Source organism: Bombina bombina, chromosome 1, assembly GCF_027579735.1.
Source record: "Bombina bombina isolate aBomBom1 chromosome 1, aBomBom1.pri, whole genome shotgun sequence".
NCBI classification, from domain to species: domain Eukaryota; kingdom Metazoa; phylum Chordata; class Amphibia; order Anura; family Bombinatoridae; genus Bombina; species Bombina bombina.
Window position 1 is genome coordinate 1228895780 of NC_069499.1, and position 21290 is coordinate 1228917069.

Below are 21290 nucleotides of genomic sequence, written 5' to 3' on the forward strand. Positions count from 1 at the left end.
TGCTGCTAGTAGCATGAAACCGGTCTCCACACTGAAGATGTCTCATGGTTACCTTCAGAAGTCTTGTGGGAACCAGCGTGGATCTTAGTTACAAATGCTAAGATCATCAAACCTCAGGGCAGAAATCTTCTTCCATATCCCCCTGAGGAAAATAGTACGCACCGGTACCATTTAAAATAAAAAACTTCTTGATTATATATATATATATATATTCTGTAGTTATATAGTAGCGATATACATATACATAAAGTACCCTTTAACCAAAATCCCTACAAGATACAGTCCGCAACTAGAATAAGTTATGAGCCCTCTAATGGTCTTCTTTGCACAAATTTCTGGAACCTTAAACATTTTGACAATGCCAACTTTATATTTTCTATGGCTACCATCTTAGAACCGGAGTTGCTGCTCCTTTTTTCAAGAACGATAGCGGGTAGAAGTTTGTTTTTAAACATCCCTCTGTTAGTTACCGCAATGTCTCTCATCCCATGAGACTGCCTCGATACCAAGAAGGTACCTGATCACTGTCACGCAAACCTGCTGTGTCGGTGGTGGAAACTCGTTCAGTCTTTGGCTGGTGATAGTTTGCCCAGGCTCATCAGGATGTATTCTCCGGATAGTGTCTCCGTCCAGCCGCAGATGGCACAGGCATCCCATGTCGCTCTGCCGTAGCTTACCAGATTTGACCCGGGTGGGATTCTCCTGCCTCCTCAGCATGTGTGCAGTATATCTCAGCGCCTCCATCAGCGTTGTACCCCCAGAAGGGAGAAAGTGCGGGGACATAGTAGGCGGTTTTTGGTGAAGGGCTTCGGTCCAGGGAGCAGAGCATAGGACTGTTTGACTCTACGCACGACTTCAGAGACTGTCACCGGCGTAACATTAGCAGCGTATCTGCCACCTGGATCTGAATTGTTTAGTGCGTGAGTTATCGTTTGCACTAGTCGATCTTCAAAGTCTGAGATTAGGGTACACAGCTTTATAGTTATATCCTCCATAATGAGGGTTTACGCAAATCGCTTAAAAAACTTTCCCTCGTTTTTAGTTAGACTTGCCAAGTGTGTGATAAGATGGCTGCTCTCTAGTGAGGTCTGCAGTAGTTTTGGAGGCAGTGGATAGCATTCTCCTTTTCTTAAGCTACTGTTTATGTCCAAAAGATCTCTAACCCTCCTATAGGATGTCACCCTCTTCTTTGGTGCAAATTAGCCTGCTTTGAGTGGTCAAAGATTTATATAATTGTAGTACAAGTCCGGAGCTGCTGTAATATGCGACCGCTCAGATGCAGAGCAAGTCCCGCCCCCCTTAAGATTACATCTTTACTGAAATTACTTGGCAAAGAAACAGCCATCAACATATTATTGCAATGTAAACACAGCAGATCCGGGTACAAATGCTTAAAACAGTACTGTTTATTCACATATTTGAAAACATATCTCCCACAATCAAGAAACATGGATATTGCAGTTCTTTCATTAAAATCTAAGTTTGGTAAGTATCTGTGATTTCATGTGGCTGATCTATTTTGTCAAACATCACTTTGGAGGGAAAAAAAAAAACTTGGCACATTCTCTCTCTCTCACTTACACAGAGATATACACACAACCATTTTAAATGACTAAATACCACAAGCTGTCGTCCTTGTAGAGGTGACATAGGAACAATTTTCTCATTACTTAAAAGTTGCCATTTTTATTTTATTTTTGACATTAGTTTTGCAATGTTATTTTTCATGATTTTACAAGAAGAGTTTTGTTTTGTAGAATATGCTGGCTTAACTCCTCTGCCTGAAAGGAATGAATTATGAAACAGATATTAAATTTACAGAATAAAAAAACAAAACAAAACCCAACACACTTTTCTACTGAACCATCTTATTTCCAAGTCATATTGTGGATTGAATCCTCTTGCTTTCCCTTAAGAAATAGTCACAATGCAAAATGTGTTAATGTGTTACTGAATAATCATGATGGTTTCATATTTTTAATTCTGATTTCACGCTCCAATTCAAATTGTCTGTAATCTACTCGTTCCAAAAAGGCTTTTCTCTCGATGTACCTGTAGAGAATAAAAAATAGAGTCCATTTGAATACATCTTTTATAATCCGCAGTTCATTCCCAAAGTCCCTTTTTTATATATAAGCATAGTATATATATATATATATATATATATATATATATATATATATATATATATATATATATATATAAGCACTCTATTGCAAATGCTCTGAATGTAAAATAAATCTTCCATTTCAAGTGTAATATTGCTATCAACTTTTGCTTTAGTTTGCCGTTTCAGAGGATTCTGGATACATAACCTTTAAAAAGCCTCCTTAGTATGTGGCCAGTTAGGTAAAGTATGTGTGAGCGCCTGCACTGATCAAGCAATCACTAAGTAGTATGCAGGAAGGTTGTGAACTCTGCAGTATGAACTCCAGCCTTTCTGTGATAACTGAAAAGAAATGATGTTTACCTGATAAATGCACTTCTCATGATTGTTAGAGTCCACAAGACATTACACTCTAGTCCAGTAGGAGGAGGCATGTGATTTAAAACAACTTTCCAAATAACTTATCTAAATTATTTCATTCTATTGGTATCCTTCATTGAAAATAATACTTAGGAGGGCTAAGGAGCTGCTGATTGGTGGCTGCATCTATATGCCTCATGTTATTGGCTTACCCATGTGCATTTCTGTTTCTTCACCAAAGGATACCAAGAGAATGAAGCACATTAGATACTAGAAGTACATGTAAAAGTTTTTTTAAATTGTATTCTCTATATAAATCCTGAAAGAAAAATGTTGGGTTTTGTGTCTGCTTAAGGAAGGTAAATCACTGATCAGGCATTGGGGTTCGCAGAATGTTCCTGCCAAAAGCAGCCTGTGAAGTGGCATACAGGACAAACATTATGTGAGAATCTAATAAAGACCAAGTAGCCTCCTTACAAATCAGGTCTATGGAAATTTCGTTATGGAATGCCCAAGAAGTGGCAACTGTTCTCGTGGAATGAGCAGCATTGGGAGTCGTCCCCACGACCAGGTATGTATTACAAATGAAGACCTTAAAGGAACATTATACACTAGATTTTTATTTGCATGAATGTTTTGTAGATGATCCATTTATATAGCCCATCTGGGAGTGTTTTTGTAACAGTGTATAGTTTTGCTTATTTTTAAATAACATTGTGCTGATTTTCAGACTCCTAACCAAGCCCCAAAGTTTTAGATGTATACAGACTTAACATTGCTTCTGTTTGTAAAATGGGTGTTTTCATATGCAGGGGAGGATGGAGGTTCTGCTCTCAGCCCCTTTCAGTTGGGCTCCCAGGCTTATTTCATTAACAGTGTTAAATTGGGAGCTTCTAAGTAAGTTTTTAAAAGGTTTTATACTGGATTTTTATATCAGTATCTTTGCATATTATTCTTTATAGTAGTGTCTATTACATGCTGTAAAATAAAAATCGGTGTATACTGCCCCTTTAAGCCAAGGCTTAAAAGGGAAAGGAAACCCCAACATTTTTTTTCATTATTTGGATAGAACATACAATTTTAAACAACTTTCCAATTTACTTCTTTCATCAAATTTGCTTCATTATATTGTTATCCTTTGCTGAAGGAACAACATTGCACTACTGGCAGCAAGCTGAACATATCTAGTCAGCCAATCACAAAAGACAAATGTGTGCAGGCACCAATGAGCAGCTAGCTATGTAAACATATCTTTGTTCCCACAGATAAAGTATTAAAACCAAAAACAATATTCATAAAATAGAAATGAAAACAAAAATCACTGTGTGAAAGTGTCATGTGTCATAACACAATAATGAATAAACAGCAGATGCATAAAGAACAATAAATACTTTAGCACTTGCAGTGTTACAGATCCACCTTTCCTCATCACCCATTAGATCATGTAACACTGCATACTCTGAAGCTCAGACAGGTTGCATGTGCTCATTTTATAAAGGCTAATGTGTGTGCCTTAAAGTTTTATTGCATGCAGTGACATGTTGATAAACCTGAATCCTTAAATAGTCCAAATTAAACTTTTATGATTCAGATAGGGCATGCAAGGTTAAACAACATTCCAATTTACTTTTATCAGCAAATTTGCTTTCTTCTCTTGGTATTTTTTGTTGAAAGCTAAAGCTAGGTAGACTCATTTGCTAATTTCTAAGCCCTTGAAGGCAGTCTCCTATATAAGGGCATTTTGACCGTTTTTTTACAGCTAGACAGCGCTAGTTCATGTGTCCCGTATAGATAACATTGTGCTCACAACCATGTAGTTATCTAGGAGTCAGCACTGATAGGCTAAAATGCAAGTCTGTCAAAAGAACTGAAATAAGGGGGCAGTCTGCAGAGGCTTTGATACAAGGTAATCACTGAGGTAAAAAGTATATTAATATAACTGTGTTGGTTATGCAAAACTGGGGAATAGGTAATAAAGGGATTATCTATCTTTTATAACAATTATGGAGTAGGCTGACACTTTAAAAGGACAGTGTACTGGTAAAATCGGTTTCCCATTATTGTCTATAAAATGACTTGTCATACCAGCAGCAGAGTATAAAACATATGATAAATTCATCATCTGTTTATTTTTGTATATGAAATAGCTGGTTTGTTCTTTGACACCCCAACCCATTAAAATGGGCTAAGCTTGCAGAAAAAAAACAGATATCCTTATTTTATCACATTCTATACACACACATCCCTTATCTCGGTCTGTATACCAAAGCCCAATACACGCAGAAAACAAATTAAAATAAACATTTTATTATTCATCTCTCATACCTCCCACTAGGAATATAATTTATTCTGCTGGTTATATTTACATAACTTTTCTATAGCCATTACTTAAAGGGACACTTAACCCAAAATTTTTCTTTCATGTTTTAAGTACAGAATACAATTTTAAACAACATAATTAACTTTTATTATCTAATTGGCTTCATTCTTTAGATATCCTTTGTTGAAGAAATAGCAATGCACATGGGTGAGCCAATCACACGAGGCATCTAAGTGCAGCCATCAGAAGCTACCGAGCATATCTAGATATGCTTTTCAGCAAAGGTTATCAAGAGAATGAAGCAAATTAGAAAATAGAAGTAAATTAGAAAGCTGTTTAAAATGGCACTCTCTTTCTAAATCATGAAAGTAAAAAAATAGGTTTCATTACCCTTTAAGTATTTAAATTTTCGGTATAGTTGGGGATACCACGGGCAAAAACAACTATTTCAAATGAGAAAATAAAAGGTAAAGAATGTATTTGTAAACAACGTAATAAACGTCAGCAGGTAAAATGGTTAATTGGGAACAAATTGGGGGGAGGGATTACAATACAATGTCCCCTTAATTTCAGTGGCAATAACTACAACCAGTTTTGGCCCAAACAGGATTTTACCCTGAAAGGTAAAGGTTTTAGAGCCCATGTCTACAGACCAAGACTTAAGCCATAATGCTTGCCTTGCCAAAACAGCCATAGTAGTGCTCTTTGCATTCATGCATATCAATCCAACTTCTGCATCACATATAAAGCGATTTGTGGTCCTTAGAAGCTTCAAGCGATCCTGGATCTTTTCTAGCGTCCCCAGAAAATAGTTTGATATGCTGTCACACCAGACTGGGGTAGTTGCAGTTACACAAGCTACACTGACAGCTGGCCTAAACATAAAGCTCCTGTAAAAGCCTTAAGCTTGCTGTTCATGGGATCTTTGAAAGAGTTGCCATTCTCTAAAGGAATTGTAGTCTGCCTAGAAAATGTACAAACAATTTACATATTGCTCTACCTTAGTTATTAAATTAGAATCTACAGTCAGTAGACAACTGTTTTGGTATTTATATTTTTAACTGGTTTTACTCTGTAGTAGGAAAAGTATCCATTTCTTAAAGGGACAGTCTACAATAGAAATGTTATTGTTTTAAAAGATAGATAATCCCTTTATTACCCATTCCCCAGGTTTGCAAAACCAACAGTTATATTAATATACTTTTTACCTCTGTGATTACCTTGTATCTAAGAACCTTCTTACAGCCCCCTGATCACATGACTGTGACTGTTTATTATCTATTGACTTGCATTTAGTATTGTCTTGTGCTTACTCTTAAATAACTCCCTGTGCATTAACACAATATTATCTATATGACCCACATGAACTTATCAGTCTCTTGTTGTGAAAAGGAATTTAAAAAATATGTGATAAGAGGCAGCCCTCAAGGGCTTAGAAATTAGCATATGAGCCTACCTAGGTTTTGTTTCAAATAAGAATACCAAGAGAGCAAAGCAAATTTGATAATAAAAGTATATTGGAAAGTTGATTAAAATTACAAGTCCTATCTGAATAATGAAAGTTTTATTTTGACTAGACTGTCCCTTTAAAAAAACCTTCCATAACAGAACATGAATATAATTGAAATGTATCCCTTTTCTCTGTGGGGTATTTAGAAAGGTTGCTACTAAAGGATGTCCGCGATGAGCTAAAGCTATGTGAAGCATCGCCTTCTGCCCCTTCCATGCATTCACATGGAGGCATTACAGGAATCAATACAAAGGCAGTGCTGCAAAACCCTGTGCAGTGTTAGACAAAGTAAACACCAATTGGAAGGGGTTACATTATCACTAAATCTCCCCTCCAGTGGATTTTTTTAAAACTACACTTAAAGGGGCAGTATACTATTAAATTGTTTTTCCCTTAATGTGCTTCCAGTTACTTTCTTTGCCAGCTGCAGAGTATAAAATGTATAAGAATTAGCTTTTTAAGGCTTATTTGTGTATATTAAGCAGCTGATGTTGTGTTTTGAAGCCACAACCTAATAAAAGGGGTTGAGTTTGTAGGTATAATTAGATACCATTACCTTATCACACTGTGTACATATACCTGCTTCTTTATCTTTATCTTATATTTGTCCAAGACCAATACTTGGAGAGAACAATGAAAAATTAACATGTTATTATCTTATCTCTTCTATACCCCACTGGGAGTGTAATTTCTTCTGCTGGCTGTGTTTACACAGCTTATCTATAGCTTGGACCTAAGGCCAGAAACTTTCAGAATAGGTGGGGATACCACAGCCTAAATGAGCTATTTCAAGTGCCAATATAAGGTTAAAGGAAATACTTGTAAACAATTTAATACACTCCAGAAGGTAAAGTGGATCATTGAGAACAAATTAAAGGGGAGAACATTTTTGAGTAAACTGTCCTTTTAACTAAAGTGTTTAACATCCCTTTAATCAACTAAATGTGGAAAAATAGAGCATAGCATCTATATCTACACTCAGGTAACTACTGAATAATTATTACTCATAGCATAGTTTCTAAGTTTCTTTCAAGTTTAGAACAGTGCTGTGTTTAAGTAATTTGAGAGACATAGAAGAAAAAACAACTACAATATAGACTGCATCTTCTATCAGGAGAAGGGCTCACAACATCAGTGAATATATTTGTGTTGTATTTGTAGTACTTAGAATATTGCAATAAGGTATATGTTGGACAAAATGGAGAATAATAAAACAAATACATTCTTCTCTCAAATCCTTGTAATCTGCTACGACAGGATTTGGTGCTTTCTAAATGGTGTGCCATTCCCTTTTCTACAGGATTAATATTATTATTTGCTAATTGTAGACAAAGGGCCAACAGTACATGGATTTGGAGTGATTAGGCAAAGACCAGCTCTCTGCAGTGAAAGGAACTGCAAAATGAATAATTGAGAGATTTAGAAGGACTTTGAGCATTCAAAAGGGTTACATAAGAGGATCTGGAGCCAGATTTGCTCCCCCCTTCAGGCAAGAAGAAGCAAGTTACTGTGAGGATGCTGAGTCAGGTCAGGCCTGGCACCAGTAAGCAGGCTGGCCTGTGCGCAATGTGGGAGCCATGCCAACTGCTAGCACAGCACAACCCAAGGCCATGGCTGGACCTGTGTGTCCTCTTCTTGGTACAATAAATACAGAGCATGGAGTACAATATCAGTACAATCAGCTCATTCACTTGAGCCTTTAGGGCATTGTGCTTGAATTTATATGCTTATTTAAAAGTTCAAAGAAGAACATGATGAAAAACTGCAAAATAAAAACAAATTTAATAAATGTGTGACAGCCATCACCTTATAGCATAAGTATAAAGGAGAGTAAAAACGTCAGCTTTGTAACGATAATTACGTATGTGCTGTCGTCAACATAAACTCAGTAAGATTTACCAACTTATATAAACACAGACAGGCACACACACACACACATTATATATATATATATATATATATATATATATATATATATATATATATATATATAAAAATAAATAAAAACAGCTGCATTATCACAAACTCAGAAATAGATGGTGATTAAATCCCTTTTACAGAGGAAAGTATTGTTATATGCATGATCACAGGCATACAAGACACAATCTCACTGACAGTCACTGCAAAGCTATATGATACAAATACACAGATCTACACTGTCAACATTCAACTCTCTTAAAGGGACAGTCTATTCACAATTAAACTTTCATGATACAGAAGATGCAACTTTTAAACAACTTTCCAATTTACTTTTATCATCAAATTTGCTTTGATCTCTTGGAATTATTTGTTGAAAGCTAAACCTAGGTAGGCCCATATGCTAATTTGTAAGCCTTTGAGGACCGCTTCTTATCTCAGTGTATTTTGACAGCTTTTCAGAGATAGATAAGCGCTAGTTCATTTTGGCCATACTGAGAACATTGTGCGCACTCCCGTGGAGTTATCACTGATTGGCTAAAATGCAAGTCAAAAATACTGAACTAAAGGGGCAGTCTGCAGAGGCTTCGATACAAGGTATTTACAGAGGTAAAAAGTATATTAATATAACAGTGTTGAAAAACTGGGGATTGGGTAAATTAAAGGGATTATCTATCTTTTTAAACAACAATAATTCTGGAGTAGACTGTCCCTTTAAGTAAAATAATAGACTTATCAGACACCATCAGAAATGATTAACAGAATACAAGCATTGTCCTAGAATTATTGACTCAAAACTAAACTCGTAACAAACACATAGCCATTGAATACATTTGTCTTGCTGTAGGGCTCTTTTCAATGTCAAAATAAAAAAAGGTTAATGTTAATGGGACAGTAAGCACCTTAAAAGGGACAAGAAACCCAAAATTTTTCTTTTATGATTATGAGATAGAGAATACAATTTTTAACAACTTTCCAATTTACTTCTATTTTTAATTTGCTTCCTTCTCTTGTTATCCTTTGCTGAATTGTTTATGTAGGTAAGCTCAGGAGCAGCAGAGAACCTAGGTTCTAGCTGCTGATTGATGGCTGCATATATATATATATACTGATTGTCATTGGCTCACCCATGTGTTCAGTTAGAAACCAGTAGTGCATTGCTGTTCCTTCAACAAATGATACCAAGAGAATAAAACAAATTAGATAATAGAAGTAAATTAGAAAGTTGTTTAAAAACATAATTTATGCTTACCAGATAAATTCCTTTCCTTCCGGATAGGGAGTCCACGGCTTCATTCCTTACTGTTGGGAAATACAACACGTGGACACCAGGAGGAGCCAAAGGCTTAAATATCCCTCCCACTTCCTCATTACCCCAGTCATTCTGCCGAGGGAACAAGGAAAAGTAGGAGAAACATTGGGGTATAAATGGTACCAGAAGAATAAAATAAATAATAGGTGACCGCCCATAGACAAAAAAAGACGGGCGGGGGCAGTGGACTCTCCCTATCTGGAAGGGAATTTATCTGGTAAGCATAAATTATGTTTTCCTTCCTAAGATAGGGAGAGTCCACGGTTTCATTCCTTACTGTTGGGAAAACTATACCAAGCTCCAGAGGACACTGAATAAATAATAGGAGGGAACAAAAAGGAAGACGCTGAGCCTATTCTGAGGGCACCACAGCCTGCAAAAAACTTTTCTCCCAAACTTGTAAAATTTTGAAAAAAGTATGTAAGGAGGACCAGGTAGCCGCCTTACAAATCTGATCCATAGAGGCCTCGTTCTTAAAGGTCCAAGAAGAAGCCACTGCTCTAGTGGAATGAGCCGTTATCCTCTCAGGAGGACGATGTCCTGCTGACTCGTAAGACAAGTGGATGCCACTCCTTAACCAAAAAGATAGGGAAGTTGAAGTAGCCTTCTGCCCCTTACGCTTCCCAGAAGAGACAAAAAAACAGAGGAAGATTGTCTAAACTCTTTAGTAGCCTGAAGATAGAACTTCAAGGCACGAACCACATCCAAATTGTGAAGTAAGCTTTCCTTCGATGAAGAAGGATTAGGACACAAGGAAGGAACCACAATCTCATGATTGATGTTGCGATCTGACACAACCTTAAGAAGAAAACCTAATTTAGTACGTAGAACTGCCTTATCTGCATGAAAAATCAGATAAGGGGGCTCACATTGCAAAACGGAGATCTCAGAAACTCTGCGCACAGAGGCAATAGCCAAAAAAAAGAGAACCTTCCAAGATAATAATTTAATGTCAACGGAATGCAGAGGCTCAATCGGAACCTGTTGCAAAACCCGAAGAACAAGATTTAGGTTCCAAGGAGAAGCCCCAGATCTAAACACAGGTCTGATCCTAATTAGAGCCTTAACAAAGGACTTCATTCCTGGAAGCTCAGCCAGTTTCTTCTGCAATAAAACCGACCGGGCCAAAATCTGTCCCCTCAGGGAACTAGCAGAAAGGCCCTTCTCCAGCCCATCCCAGAGAAAACATAAGATCCTGGCAACCTTAACTCTGTGCCAGGAAAAAACAGAATTTATGTTTACCTGATAAATTACTTTCTCCAACGGTGTGTCCGGTCCACGGCGTCATCCTTACTTGTGGGATATTCTCTTCCCCAACAGGAAATGGCAAAGAGCCCAGCAAAGCTGGTCACATGATCCCTCCTAGGCTCCGCCTACCCCAGTCATTCGACCGACGTTAAGGAGGAATATTTGCATAGGAGAAACCATATGATACCGTGGTGACTGTAGTTAAAGAAAATAAATTATCAGACCTGATTAAAAAACCAGGGCGGGCCGTGGACCGGACACACCGTTGGAGAAAGTAATTTATCAGGTAAACATAAATTCTGTTTTCTCCAACATAGGTGTGTCCGGTCCACGGCGTCATCCTTACTTGTGGGAACCAATACCAAAGCTTTAGGACACGGATGATGGGAGGGAGCAAATCAGGTCACCTAGATGGAAGGCACCACGGCTTGCAAAACCTTTCTCCCAAAAATAGCCTCAGAAGAAGCAAAAGTATCAAACTTGTAAAATTTGGTAAAAGTGTGCAGTGAAGACCAAGTCGCTGCCCTACATATCTGATCAACAGAAGCCTCGTTCTTGAAGGCCCATGTGGAAGCCACAGCCCTAGTGGAATGAGCTGTGATTCTTTCGGGAGGCTGCCGTCCGGCAGTCTCGTAAGCCAATCTGATGATGCTTTTAATCCAAAAAGAGAGAGAGGTAGAAGTTGCTTTTTGACCTCTCCTTTTACCGGAATAAACAACAAACAAGGAAGATGTTTGTCTAAAATCCTTTGTAGCATCTAAATAGAATTTTAGAGCGCGAACAACATCCAAATTGTGCAACAAACGTTCCTTCTTCGAAACTGGTTTCGGACACAGAGAAGGTACGATAATCTCCTGGTTAATGTTTTTGTTAGAAACAACTTTTGGAAGAAAACCAGGTTTAGTACGTAAAACCACCTTATCTGCATGGAACACCAGATAAGGAGGAGAACACTGCAGAGCAGATAATTCTGAAACTCTTCTAGCAGAAGAAATTGCAACCAAAAACAAAACTTTCCAAGATAATAACTTAATATCAACGGAATGTAAGGGTTCAAACGGAACCCCCTGAAGAACTGAAAGAACTAAGTTGAGACTCCAAGGAGGAGTCAAAGGTTTGTAAACAGGCTTGATTCTAACCAGAGCCTGAACAAAGGCTTGAACATCTGGCACAGCTGCCAGCTTTTTGTGAAGTAACACAGACAAGGCAGAAATCTGTCCCTTCAGGGAACTTGCAGATAATCCTTTTTCCAATCCTTCTTGAAGGAAGGATAGAATCTTAGGAATCTTAACCTTGTCCCAAGGGAATCCTTTAGATTCACACCAACAGATATATTTTTTCCAAATTTTGTGGTAAATCTTTCTAGTTACAGGCTTTCTGGCCTGAACAAGAGTATCGATAACAGAATCTGAGAACCCTCTCTTCGATAAGATCAAGCGTTCAATCTCCAGGCAGTCAGCTGGAGTGAGACCAGATTCGGATGTTCGAACGGACCTTGAACAAGAAGGTCTCGTCTCAAAGGTAGCTTCCATGGTGGAGCCGATGACATATTCACCAGATCTGCATACCAAGTCCTGCGTGGCCACGCAGGAGCTATCAAGATCACCGACGCCCTTTCCTGATTGATCCTGGCTACCAGCCTGGGGATGAGAGGAAACGGCGGGAATACATAAGCTAGTTTGAAGGTCCAAGGTGCTACTAGTGCATCCACTAGAGCCGCCTTGGGATCCCTGGATCTGGACCCGTAGCAAGGAACTTTGAAGTTCTGACGAGAGGCCATCAGATCCATGTCTGGAATGCCCCACAGTTGAGTGACTTGGGCAAAGATTTCCGGATGGAGTTCCCACTCCCCCGGATGCAATGTCTGACGACTCAGAAAATCCGCTTCCCAATTTTCCACTCCTGGGATGTGGATAGCAGACAGGTGGCAGGAGTGAGACTCCGCCCATAGAATGATTTTGGTCACTTCTTCCATCGCCAGGGAACTCCTCGTTCCCCCCTGATGGTTGATGTACGCAACAGTTGTCATGTTGTCTGATTGAAACCGTATGAACTTGGCCCTCGCTAGCTGAGGCCAAGCCTTGAGAGCATTGAATATCGCTCTCAGTTCCAGAATATTTATCGGTAGAAGAGATTCGTCCCGAGACCAAAGACCCTGAGCTTTCAGGGATCCCCAGACCGCGCCCCAGCCCATCAGACTGGCGTCGGTCGTGACAATGACCCACTCTGGTCTGCGGAAGGTCATCCCTTGTGACAGGTTGTCCAGGGACAGCCACCAACGGAGTGAGTCTCTGGTCCTCTGATTTACTTGTATCCTCGGAGACAAGTTTGTATAGTCCCCATTCCACTGACTGAGCATGCACAGTTGTAATGGTCTTAGATGAATGCGCGCAAAAGGAACTATGTCCATTGCCGCTACCATCAAACCTATCACTTCCATGCACTGCGCTATGGAAGGAAGAGGAACGGAATGAAGTATCCGACAAGAGTCTAGAAGTTTTGTTTTTCTGGCCTCTGTCAGAAAAATCCTCATTTCTAAAGAGTCTATTATTGTTCCCAAGAAGGGAACCCTTGTTGACGGAGATAGACAACTCTTTTCCACGTTCACTTTCCATCCGTGAGATCTGAGAAAGGCCAGGACAATGTCCGTGTGAGCCTTTGCTTGAGGAAGGGATGACGCTTGAATCAGAATGTCGTCCAAGTAAGGTACTACAGCAATGCCCCTTGGTCTTAGCACAGCTAGAAGGGACCCTAGTACCTTTGTGAAAATCCTTGGAGCAGTGGCTAATCCGAAAGGAAGCGCCACGAACTGGTAATGCTTGTCCAGGAATGCGAACCTTAGGAACCGATGATGTTCCTTGTGGATAGGAATATGTAGATACGCATCCTTTAAATCCACCGTGGTCATGAATTGACCTTCCTGGATGGAAGGAAGAATTGTTCGAATGGTTTCCATTTTGAACGATGGAACCTTGAGAAACTTGTTTAAGATCTTGAGATCTAAGATTGGTCTGAACGTTCCCTCTTTTTTGGGAACTATGAACAGATTGGAGTAGAACCCCATCCCTTGTTCTCCTAATGGAACAGGATGAATCACTCCCATTTTTAACAGGTCTTCTACACAACGTAAGAATGCCTGTCTTTTTATGTGGTCTGAAGACAACTGAGACCTGTGGAACCTCCCCCTTGGGGGAAGCCCCTTGAATTCCAGAAGATAACCTTGGGAGACTATTTCTAGCGCCCAAGGATCCAGAACATCTCTTGCCCAAGCCTGAGCGAAGAGAGAGAGTCTGCCCCCCACCAGATCCGGTCCCGGATCGGGGGCCAACATTTCATGCTGTCTTGGTAGCAGTGGCAGGTTTTTTGGCCTGCTTTCCCTTGTTCCAGCCTTGCATTGGTCTCCAAGCTGGCTTGGCTTGAGAAGTATTACCCTCTTGCTTAGAGGACGTAGCACTTTGGGCTGGTCCGTTTCTACGAAAGGGACGAAAATTAGGTTTATTTTTGGCCTTGAAAGGCCGATCCTGAGGAAGGGCGTGGCCCTTACCCCCAGTGATATCAGAGATAATCTCTTTCAAGTCAGGGCCAAACAGCGTTTTCCCCTTGAAAGGAATGTTAAGTAGCTTGTTCTTGGAAGACGCATCAGCTGACCAAGATTTCAACCAAAGCGCTCTGCGCGCCACAATAGCAAACCCAGAATTCTTAGCCGCTAACCTAGCCAATTGCAAAGTGGCGTCTAGGGTGAAAGAATTAGCCAATTTGAGAGCATTGATTCTGTCCATAATCTCCTCATAAGGAGGAGAATCACTATCGACCGCCTTTACCAGCTCATCGAACCAGAAACACGCGGCTGTAGCGACAGGGACAATGCATGAAATTGGTTGTAGAAGGTAACCCTGCTGAACAAACATCTTTTTAAGTAAACCTTCTAATTTTTTATCCATAGGATCTTTGAAAGCACAACTATCTTCTATGGGTATAGTGGTGCGTTTGTTTAAAGTGGAAACCGCTCCCTCGACCTTGGGGACTGTCTGCCATAAGTCCTTTCTGGGGTCGACCATGGGAAACAATTTTTTAAAAATGGGGGGAGGGACGAAAGGAATACCGGGCCTTTCCCATTCTTTATTTACAATGTCCGCCACCCGCTTGGGTATAGGAAAAGCTTCTGGGAGCCCCGGGACCTCTAGGAACTTGTCCATTTTACATAGTTTCTCTGGGATGACCAACTTGTCACAATCATCCAGAGTGGATAATACCTCCTTAAGCAGAATGCGGAGATGTTCCAACTTAAATTTAAACGTAATCACATCAGGTACAGCTTGTTGAGAAATGTTCCCTGAATCAGTAATTTCTCCCTCAGACAAAACCTCCCTGGCCCCATCAGACTGGTTTAGGGGCCCTTCAGAACCATTATTATCAGCGTCGTCATGCTCTTCAGTATCTAAAACAGAGCAGTCGCGCTTACGCTGATAAGTGTGCATTTTGGCTAAAATGTTTTTGACAGAATTATCCATTACAGCCGTTAATTGTTGCATAGTAAGGAGTATTGGCGCGCTAGATGTACTAGGGGCCTCCTGAGTGGGCAAGACTCGTGTAGACGAAGGAGGGAATGATGCAGTACCATGCTTACTCCCCTCACTTGAGGAATCATCTTGGGCATCATTGTCATTGTCACATAAATCACATTTAATTAAATGAGAAGGAACTCTGGCTTCCCCACATTCAGAACACAGCCTATCTGGTAGTTCAGACATGTTAAACAGGCATAAACTTGATAACAAAGTACAAAAAACGTTTTAAAATAAAACCGTTACTGTCACTTTAAATTTTAAACTGAACACACTTTATTACTGCAATTGCGAAAAAATATGAAGGAATTGTTCAAAATTCACCAAAATTTCACCACAGTGTCTTAAAGCCTTAAAAGTATTGCACACCAAATTTGGAAGCTTTAACCCTTAAAATAACCGGAGCCGTTTTTAACTTTAACCCCTTTACAGTCCCTGGTATCTGCTTTGCTGAGACCCAACCAAGCCCAAAGGGGAATACGATACCAAATGACGCCTTCAGAAAGTCTTTTCTATGTATCAGAGCTCCTCACACATGCGACTGCATGTCATGCCTCTCAAAAACAAGTGCGCAACACCGGCGCGAAAATGAGGCTCTGCCTATGATTTGGGAAAGCCCCTAAAGAATAAGGTGTCTAAAACAGTGCCTGCCGATATAATCTTATCAAAATACCCAGATTAAATGATTCCTCAAGGCTAAATATGTGTTAATAATGAATCGATTTAGCCCAGAAAAAGTCTACAGTCTTAATAAGCCCTTGTGAAGCCCTTATTTACTATCTTAATAAACATGGCTTACCGGATCCCATAGGGAAAATGACAGCTTCCAGCATTACATCGTCTTGTTAGAATGTGTCATACCTCAAGCAGCAAGAGACTGCTCACTGTTCCCCCAACTGAAGTTAATTCCTCTCAACAGTCCTGTGTGGAACAGCCATGGATTTTAGTAACGGTTGCTAAAATCATTTTCCTCATACAAACAGAAATCTTCATCTCTTTTCTGTTTCTGAGTAAATAGTACATACCAGCACTATTTTAAAATAACAAACTCTTGATTGAATAATAAAAACTACAGTTAAACACTAAAAAACTCTAAGCCATCTCCGTGGAGATGTTGCCTGTACAACGGCAAAGAGAATGACTGGGGTAGGCGGAGCCTAGGAGGGATCATGTGACCAGCTTTGCTGGGCTCTTTGCCATTTCCTGTTGGGGAAGAGAATATCCCACAAGTAAGGATGACGCCGTGGACCGGACACACCTATGTTGGAGAAACCACGCTCTTCACACCAGAATAAGTAGGTCCTCCACACCTTGTGGTAGATACACCGAGTAATTTGTTTATGAGCTTGAATAAGAGTATCAATGACACTCTCAGAGAGACCTCTCTTGGCTAAGACTAAGCGTTCAATCTCCCCGCAGTCGGCCTCAGAGAATCTAGATTTTGATGAACAAATGAACCTTGTATCAGCAGGTCTCTGCGACAAGGTAACTTTCACGGAGGAGATGGACATCCCCACTAGATCTGTGAACCATGTCCTTCGCGGCCACAATGGAGCAATCAGGATTACTGATACCCGCTCCTGCTTGATGTGGGCCACCACTCAAGGAAGAAGCGGTAATGGAGGAAAAAGGATATACGAGTTTGAAGCTCCAGGGCACTGCTAGTGCATCTATTAGATCCGCTTAGGGATCCCTCGACCTGTAGCTTGGTATTGAGACAGGACGCCATGAGATCTATCTCCGGCGTCCCCCACTTGCTGCATATTTTGGCAAACACCTCGGGATGGAGATACCATTCCCCTGGATGTAAGGATTGCCTGCTGAGAAAATCCACCTCCCAGTTGTCCACACCCAGAATGTGGATCGCTGACAGCGAACAGCTGTGGGCCTCCGCCCACTCCAGAATCTGAGATACTTCCTTCATCGCCAAGGAACTTCTCATTCGCCCCTGATGGTTGATGTAAGCCACCGAGGTTATATTGTCTGATTGGAATCTGATAAACTGGGACGAAACTCAAAGTGGCCAAGCCTTCAAGGCCTTGAAGAATGCCCATAGTTCCAAAATATTGATCAGGAGGGAGGACTCCTCCTTAGTCCACAACCCCTGTGCCTTCCTGGCACCCCAAATAGCTCCCCATCCGGATAGGATTGCATCCGCATGTCCCTTGGGACAGATCTGGACAGAGCCACCAAGAGAGCGATTCTCTCGACCGGCTGTCTAATACAATCTGTTGAGAAAGATCTGAATGATCGCCTTTCCACTGCCTCAGCATGCACAGTTGTAAAGGTCTGAGACGGAACCTGGCAAAAGGAATGGATGTCCATGCAGGACACCATGAGACCAATCACCTCCATACACTGAACCACAGAGGGACTCAAGGAGGTCCGGAGGCCAAGACATGCTGAAGTTAGCTTGCAACGTCTCTGGTCTGTTAGAAATATCCTCATGGATATGGAGTCTATGATAGTACCCAGGAATTACACCCTGGTACTTGGGATAAGAGAACCATTTCCCAAGGTTATCTTCCATCCATGTGATCGAAGAAGACTGAGAAGGGACTCCGAGAATTCTTTCGCAAGACGAAAGGATGGTGTTTGCACCAGAATATTGTCCAAGTATGGGGCTGCTGCAATACCCTGAGTTCTGGCAATGGCTAGAAGAGCCCCCACAACCTTCCTAAAGATTCTTGGAGCAGTAGCTAGGCCAAACGGAAGGGCAATGAACTGGAAGTGCTGGTCCAGGAATGCAAACCTCAGGAACTGCAAGTTTTCCCTGTGGATTGGAACATGAAGGTAAGCATCCTTCAGATCTATAGTGGTCATAAACTGGCCTTCTTGAATTAAAGGAAGGATGGACCTTATCGTCTCCATCTTGAAGCAAGGGACACTAAGAATTTTTTTTAGCACTTTAGGACCAGAATTGGGCGGAAAGTTCTCTCCTTCTTTGGGACCACGAAAAGGTTTGAATAAAACCCCAAACCTCTTTCTTCGATAGGCACAGGGACAACAACTCCTAAGGAGGATAGATCCTGAACGCAACCTAGAACGGCTTTCCTCGGATCCTGTATGTACTTGACCCAGGCATCTTAAAAAAAGAGACAGTCTGCCCCCTACACGATCCGATCCCAGATTAGGGGCCGCCCCTTCATGCCGATTTGTTTTCGGCGGGCATCTTATTCTGATTGGATTTATTCCAGGACTGAGCCGGCTTCCAAGTACTTTTGGATTGCTCTGGCTTGGAGGAAGATTGTTGTCGTTGGGATTTGTCAGAACGAAAGGAACGAAAATTAAAAGATTGTCGTCCCTTAGACTTGTTCTTCTTATCTTGCAGTAGGAAGGCACCCTCGTCTCTGGTAACCGTAGAAATAATGGAGTCCAGGCCTGGACCAAAGAAAATCTTTCCCTTGAAGAGAAAGGAGTCTGGACTTAGAAGTCATATCCGCAGACCAAGTCTTCAACCAGAGTGCTCGCAGGCTAGGACCGCAAAGCCAGAGGCTTTTGCATTTAGGCGAATAATTTGCATGTTCGCATCACAGATAAAAGAATTAGCAATTCTCAGAGCTTTAATTCTGTCTTGAATATCCTCGAGGGGAGACTCCACCTCAATGAATTCCGACAAAGAGTCGCACCTGTAGGTAGCCGCTCTGGCAACCGCGGCAACTACAGCCGCCGGTTGAAACAAAAATCCCGTTTTGTTGAAACATCTTTCTCAGAAAGTTTTCCATTTTCTTATCCATCGGCTCTCTGAACAAAGAACTATCCTCAAGAGGTATAGTAGTATGTTTAGCAAGCGTAGAGATAGCACAATCCACCTTAGGAATGGAGCCCCACAAATCCAGTTGAGAGTCCGGGAACAGAAACAACTTTTTAAAAGTAGACGAGGGGGAAATGGAAGAACCAATTCTTTCCCATTCGTTCTTAATAATGTTCGCCATCTTAACCGGCACAGGAAAAAGTCAAAGGAACTTTCCTGTCTTCGTAAACTCTGTCTAATTTAGGTATCATAGGTTCTTCAGGCAGCGCGGCCTCTGGAACCACTAACGTAGACAGAACCTCCTTTAATAAAAAAACGCAAGTGCCCAATTTTAAATCTAAAGGACGGTTCCTCCGCAGCAGGAGGCTTAGACGCTAAGCACTCCGACCCAGAAAGTTCACCCTCTGAAGCTACAGAGGTTAGCTCATCATCAGATAACTGGGACATAATAGCTAAATCCGATAAATATTTAGATAACTCCGGCTCAGGGGAACTATGTTTAACCTTTCTCTTGCGTTTGCAAGAGCGAGGTAATGCACTGAGGGCCACAGACAACGCCGTTTTTAACTGCGCGGCAAAGGATTAGATGTGCTATGGGGAACTGCACGTGGAGTGGATAATGTAGCAAGGGTAGCAATCTCACGGGACGCCGAGTCCTGAGAGGTAGATGGCTCAGAGGGACCAAGAAACTTAGCAAGCTTGTCTCCCTTCTTTATAACGTTGTTAAGGCTAATCGAACATTATTGAGTGGGCGGGAAAAACACAGCCTCCTCACAATATAAACAGGTATGATTTAGTACAGAAGGAGTACCTTATAACATGTCAGAGTCCTCCATAAACTGGTTATACCCACAGAAGGACACAAATAAAAAAGTTTTTTTATTATAAAGGATATTAACCCTGGATCCTATCAAGGTATAAAGGAGCCACACTGTGACCCTGTTATAGCGTTTTATGCGTAAAAATTGAAATGATCTTACCTCCAGGATCCATGCTGTGGAACAGAACACAGCCTCTCAAGTGTGATAGTTTTATAGCAGTGCTCCTTACATGGACTTGAGTGAGAGAAAGCAGGCAGTGAAACTAGTCAACACTGATTGTTAGCAGTAGTCTGGATGGTTTCGCAGAAAAACTTTCCCTGCATCTCCAGAATCTAAGTTTCATCAATACTCTCTCTGAGAGGTTGACATGACTACTTAAAATTCCAGTCTCTCGAAGGGCAGATACCTTTTTCGGGACTCTCCGAATCTTCTGACACTTCTCTGCCACCTCCTAACGTGACAAAAGGCAAAGAATGACTGGGGTAATGAGGAAGTGGGAGAGATATTTAAGCCTTTGGCTGGGGTGTCTTTGCCTCCTCCTGGTGGCCAGGTGTTGTATTTCCCAACAGTAAGGAATGAAGCTGTGAACTCTCCCTATCTTAGGAAGGAAATTGTATTCTCTACCTGAACCCTGAAAGAAAGTTTTTGGGTTTCATGTCCTTTTAAGATTTGTATATAAAATACTTAATGTATAATAAAACAACTTTACCATATACTTTATCTATTGTGCCCCTTTTTCATGTACTTTAGCTCTGAAAATCAAGGACTTACAATGCACTTTATACTGCAGTAGCTAGCCTTGTTGTCTGCAAGCCCAGATTGGCTTCTCCAAAAAATGTAAGTGGTGGGTAGAGTTAGACTATAGAAAACAATGTTAATATGTTGGAAAAATGTTTAGACTTAGCGGACATGTTTTTCTATACTAGCAAGACAACAAAAATGCCATGTAATAAAAGGGGTTTACTTTCTCTTTAAAAACAGAATTTATGCTTACCTGATAAATTACTTTCTCCAACGGTGTGTCCGGTCCACAGTGTCATCCATTACTTGTGGGATATTCTCCTCCCCCACAGGGAAAGGCAAGGAGAGCACACAGCAAGAGCTGTCCATATAGTCCCTCCCAGGCTCCGCCCCCCCAGTCATTCGACCGAAGGTTAGGAGAAAAAAAGGAGAAACTATAGGGTGCCGTGGTGACTGTAGTGTATAGAGAAAGAAATTCTTCAAACCTGATTAAAAAACCAGGGCGGGCCGTGGACCGGACACACCGTTGGAGAAAGTAATTTATCAGGTAAGCATAAATTCTGTTTTCTCCAACATTGGTGTGTCCGGTCCACGGTGTCATCCATTACTTGTGGGAACCAATACCAAAGCTTTAG

The 21290-nt window shown here is 41.0% G+C and overlaps 1 protein-coding gene across 1 annotated transcript in view; it reads right to left on the reverse strand.

The window, feature by feature from the left end:
- Nucleotides 1-1388: 1388 nt before the first annotated feature.
- CFDP1 (craniofacial development protein 1) overlaps nt 1389-21290 on the reverse strand; it is a gene marked incomplete in the record, with an annotated part of 240999 nt that continues 221097 nt past the window's right edge. Inside the window, 1 exon segment of the mRNA XM_053700544.1 lies at nt 1389-2052. Within this exon segment, the coding sequence (XP_053556519.1) occupies nt 1959-2052 (94 nt within the window).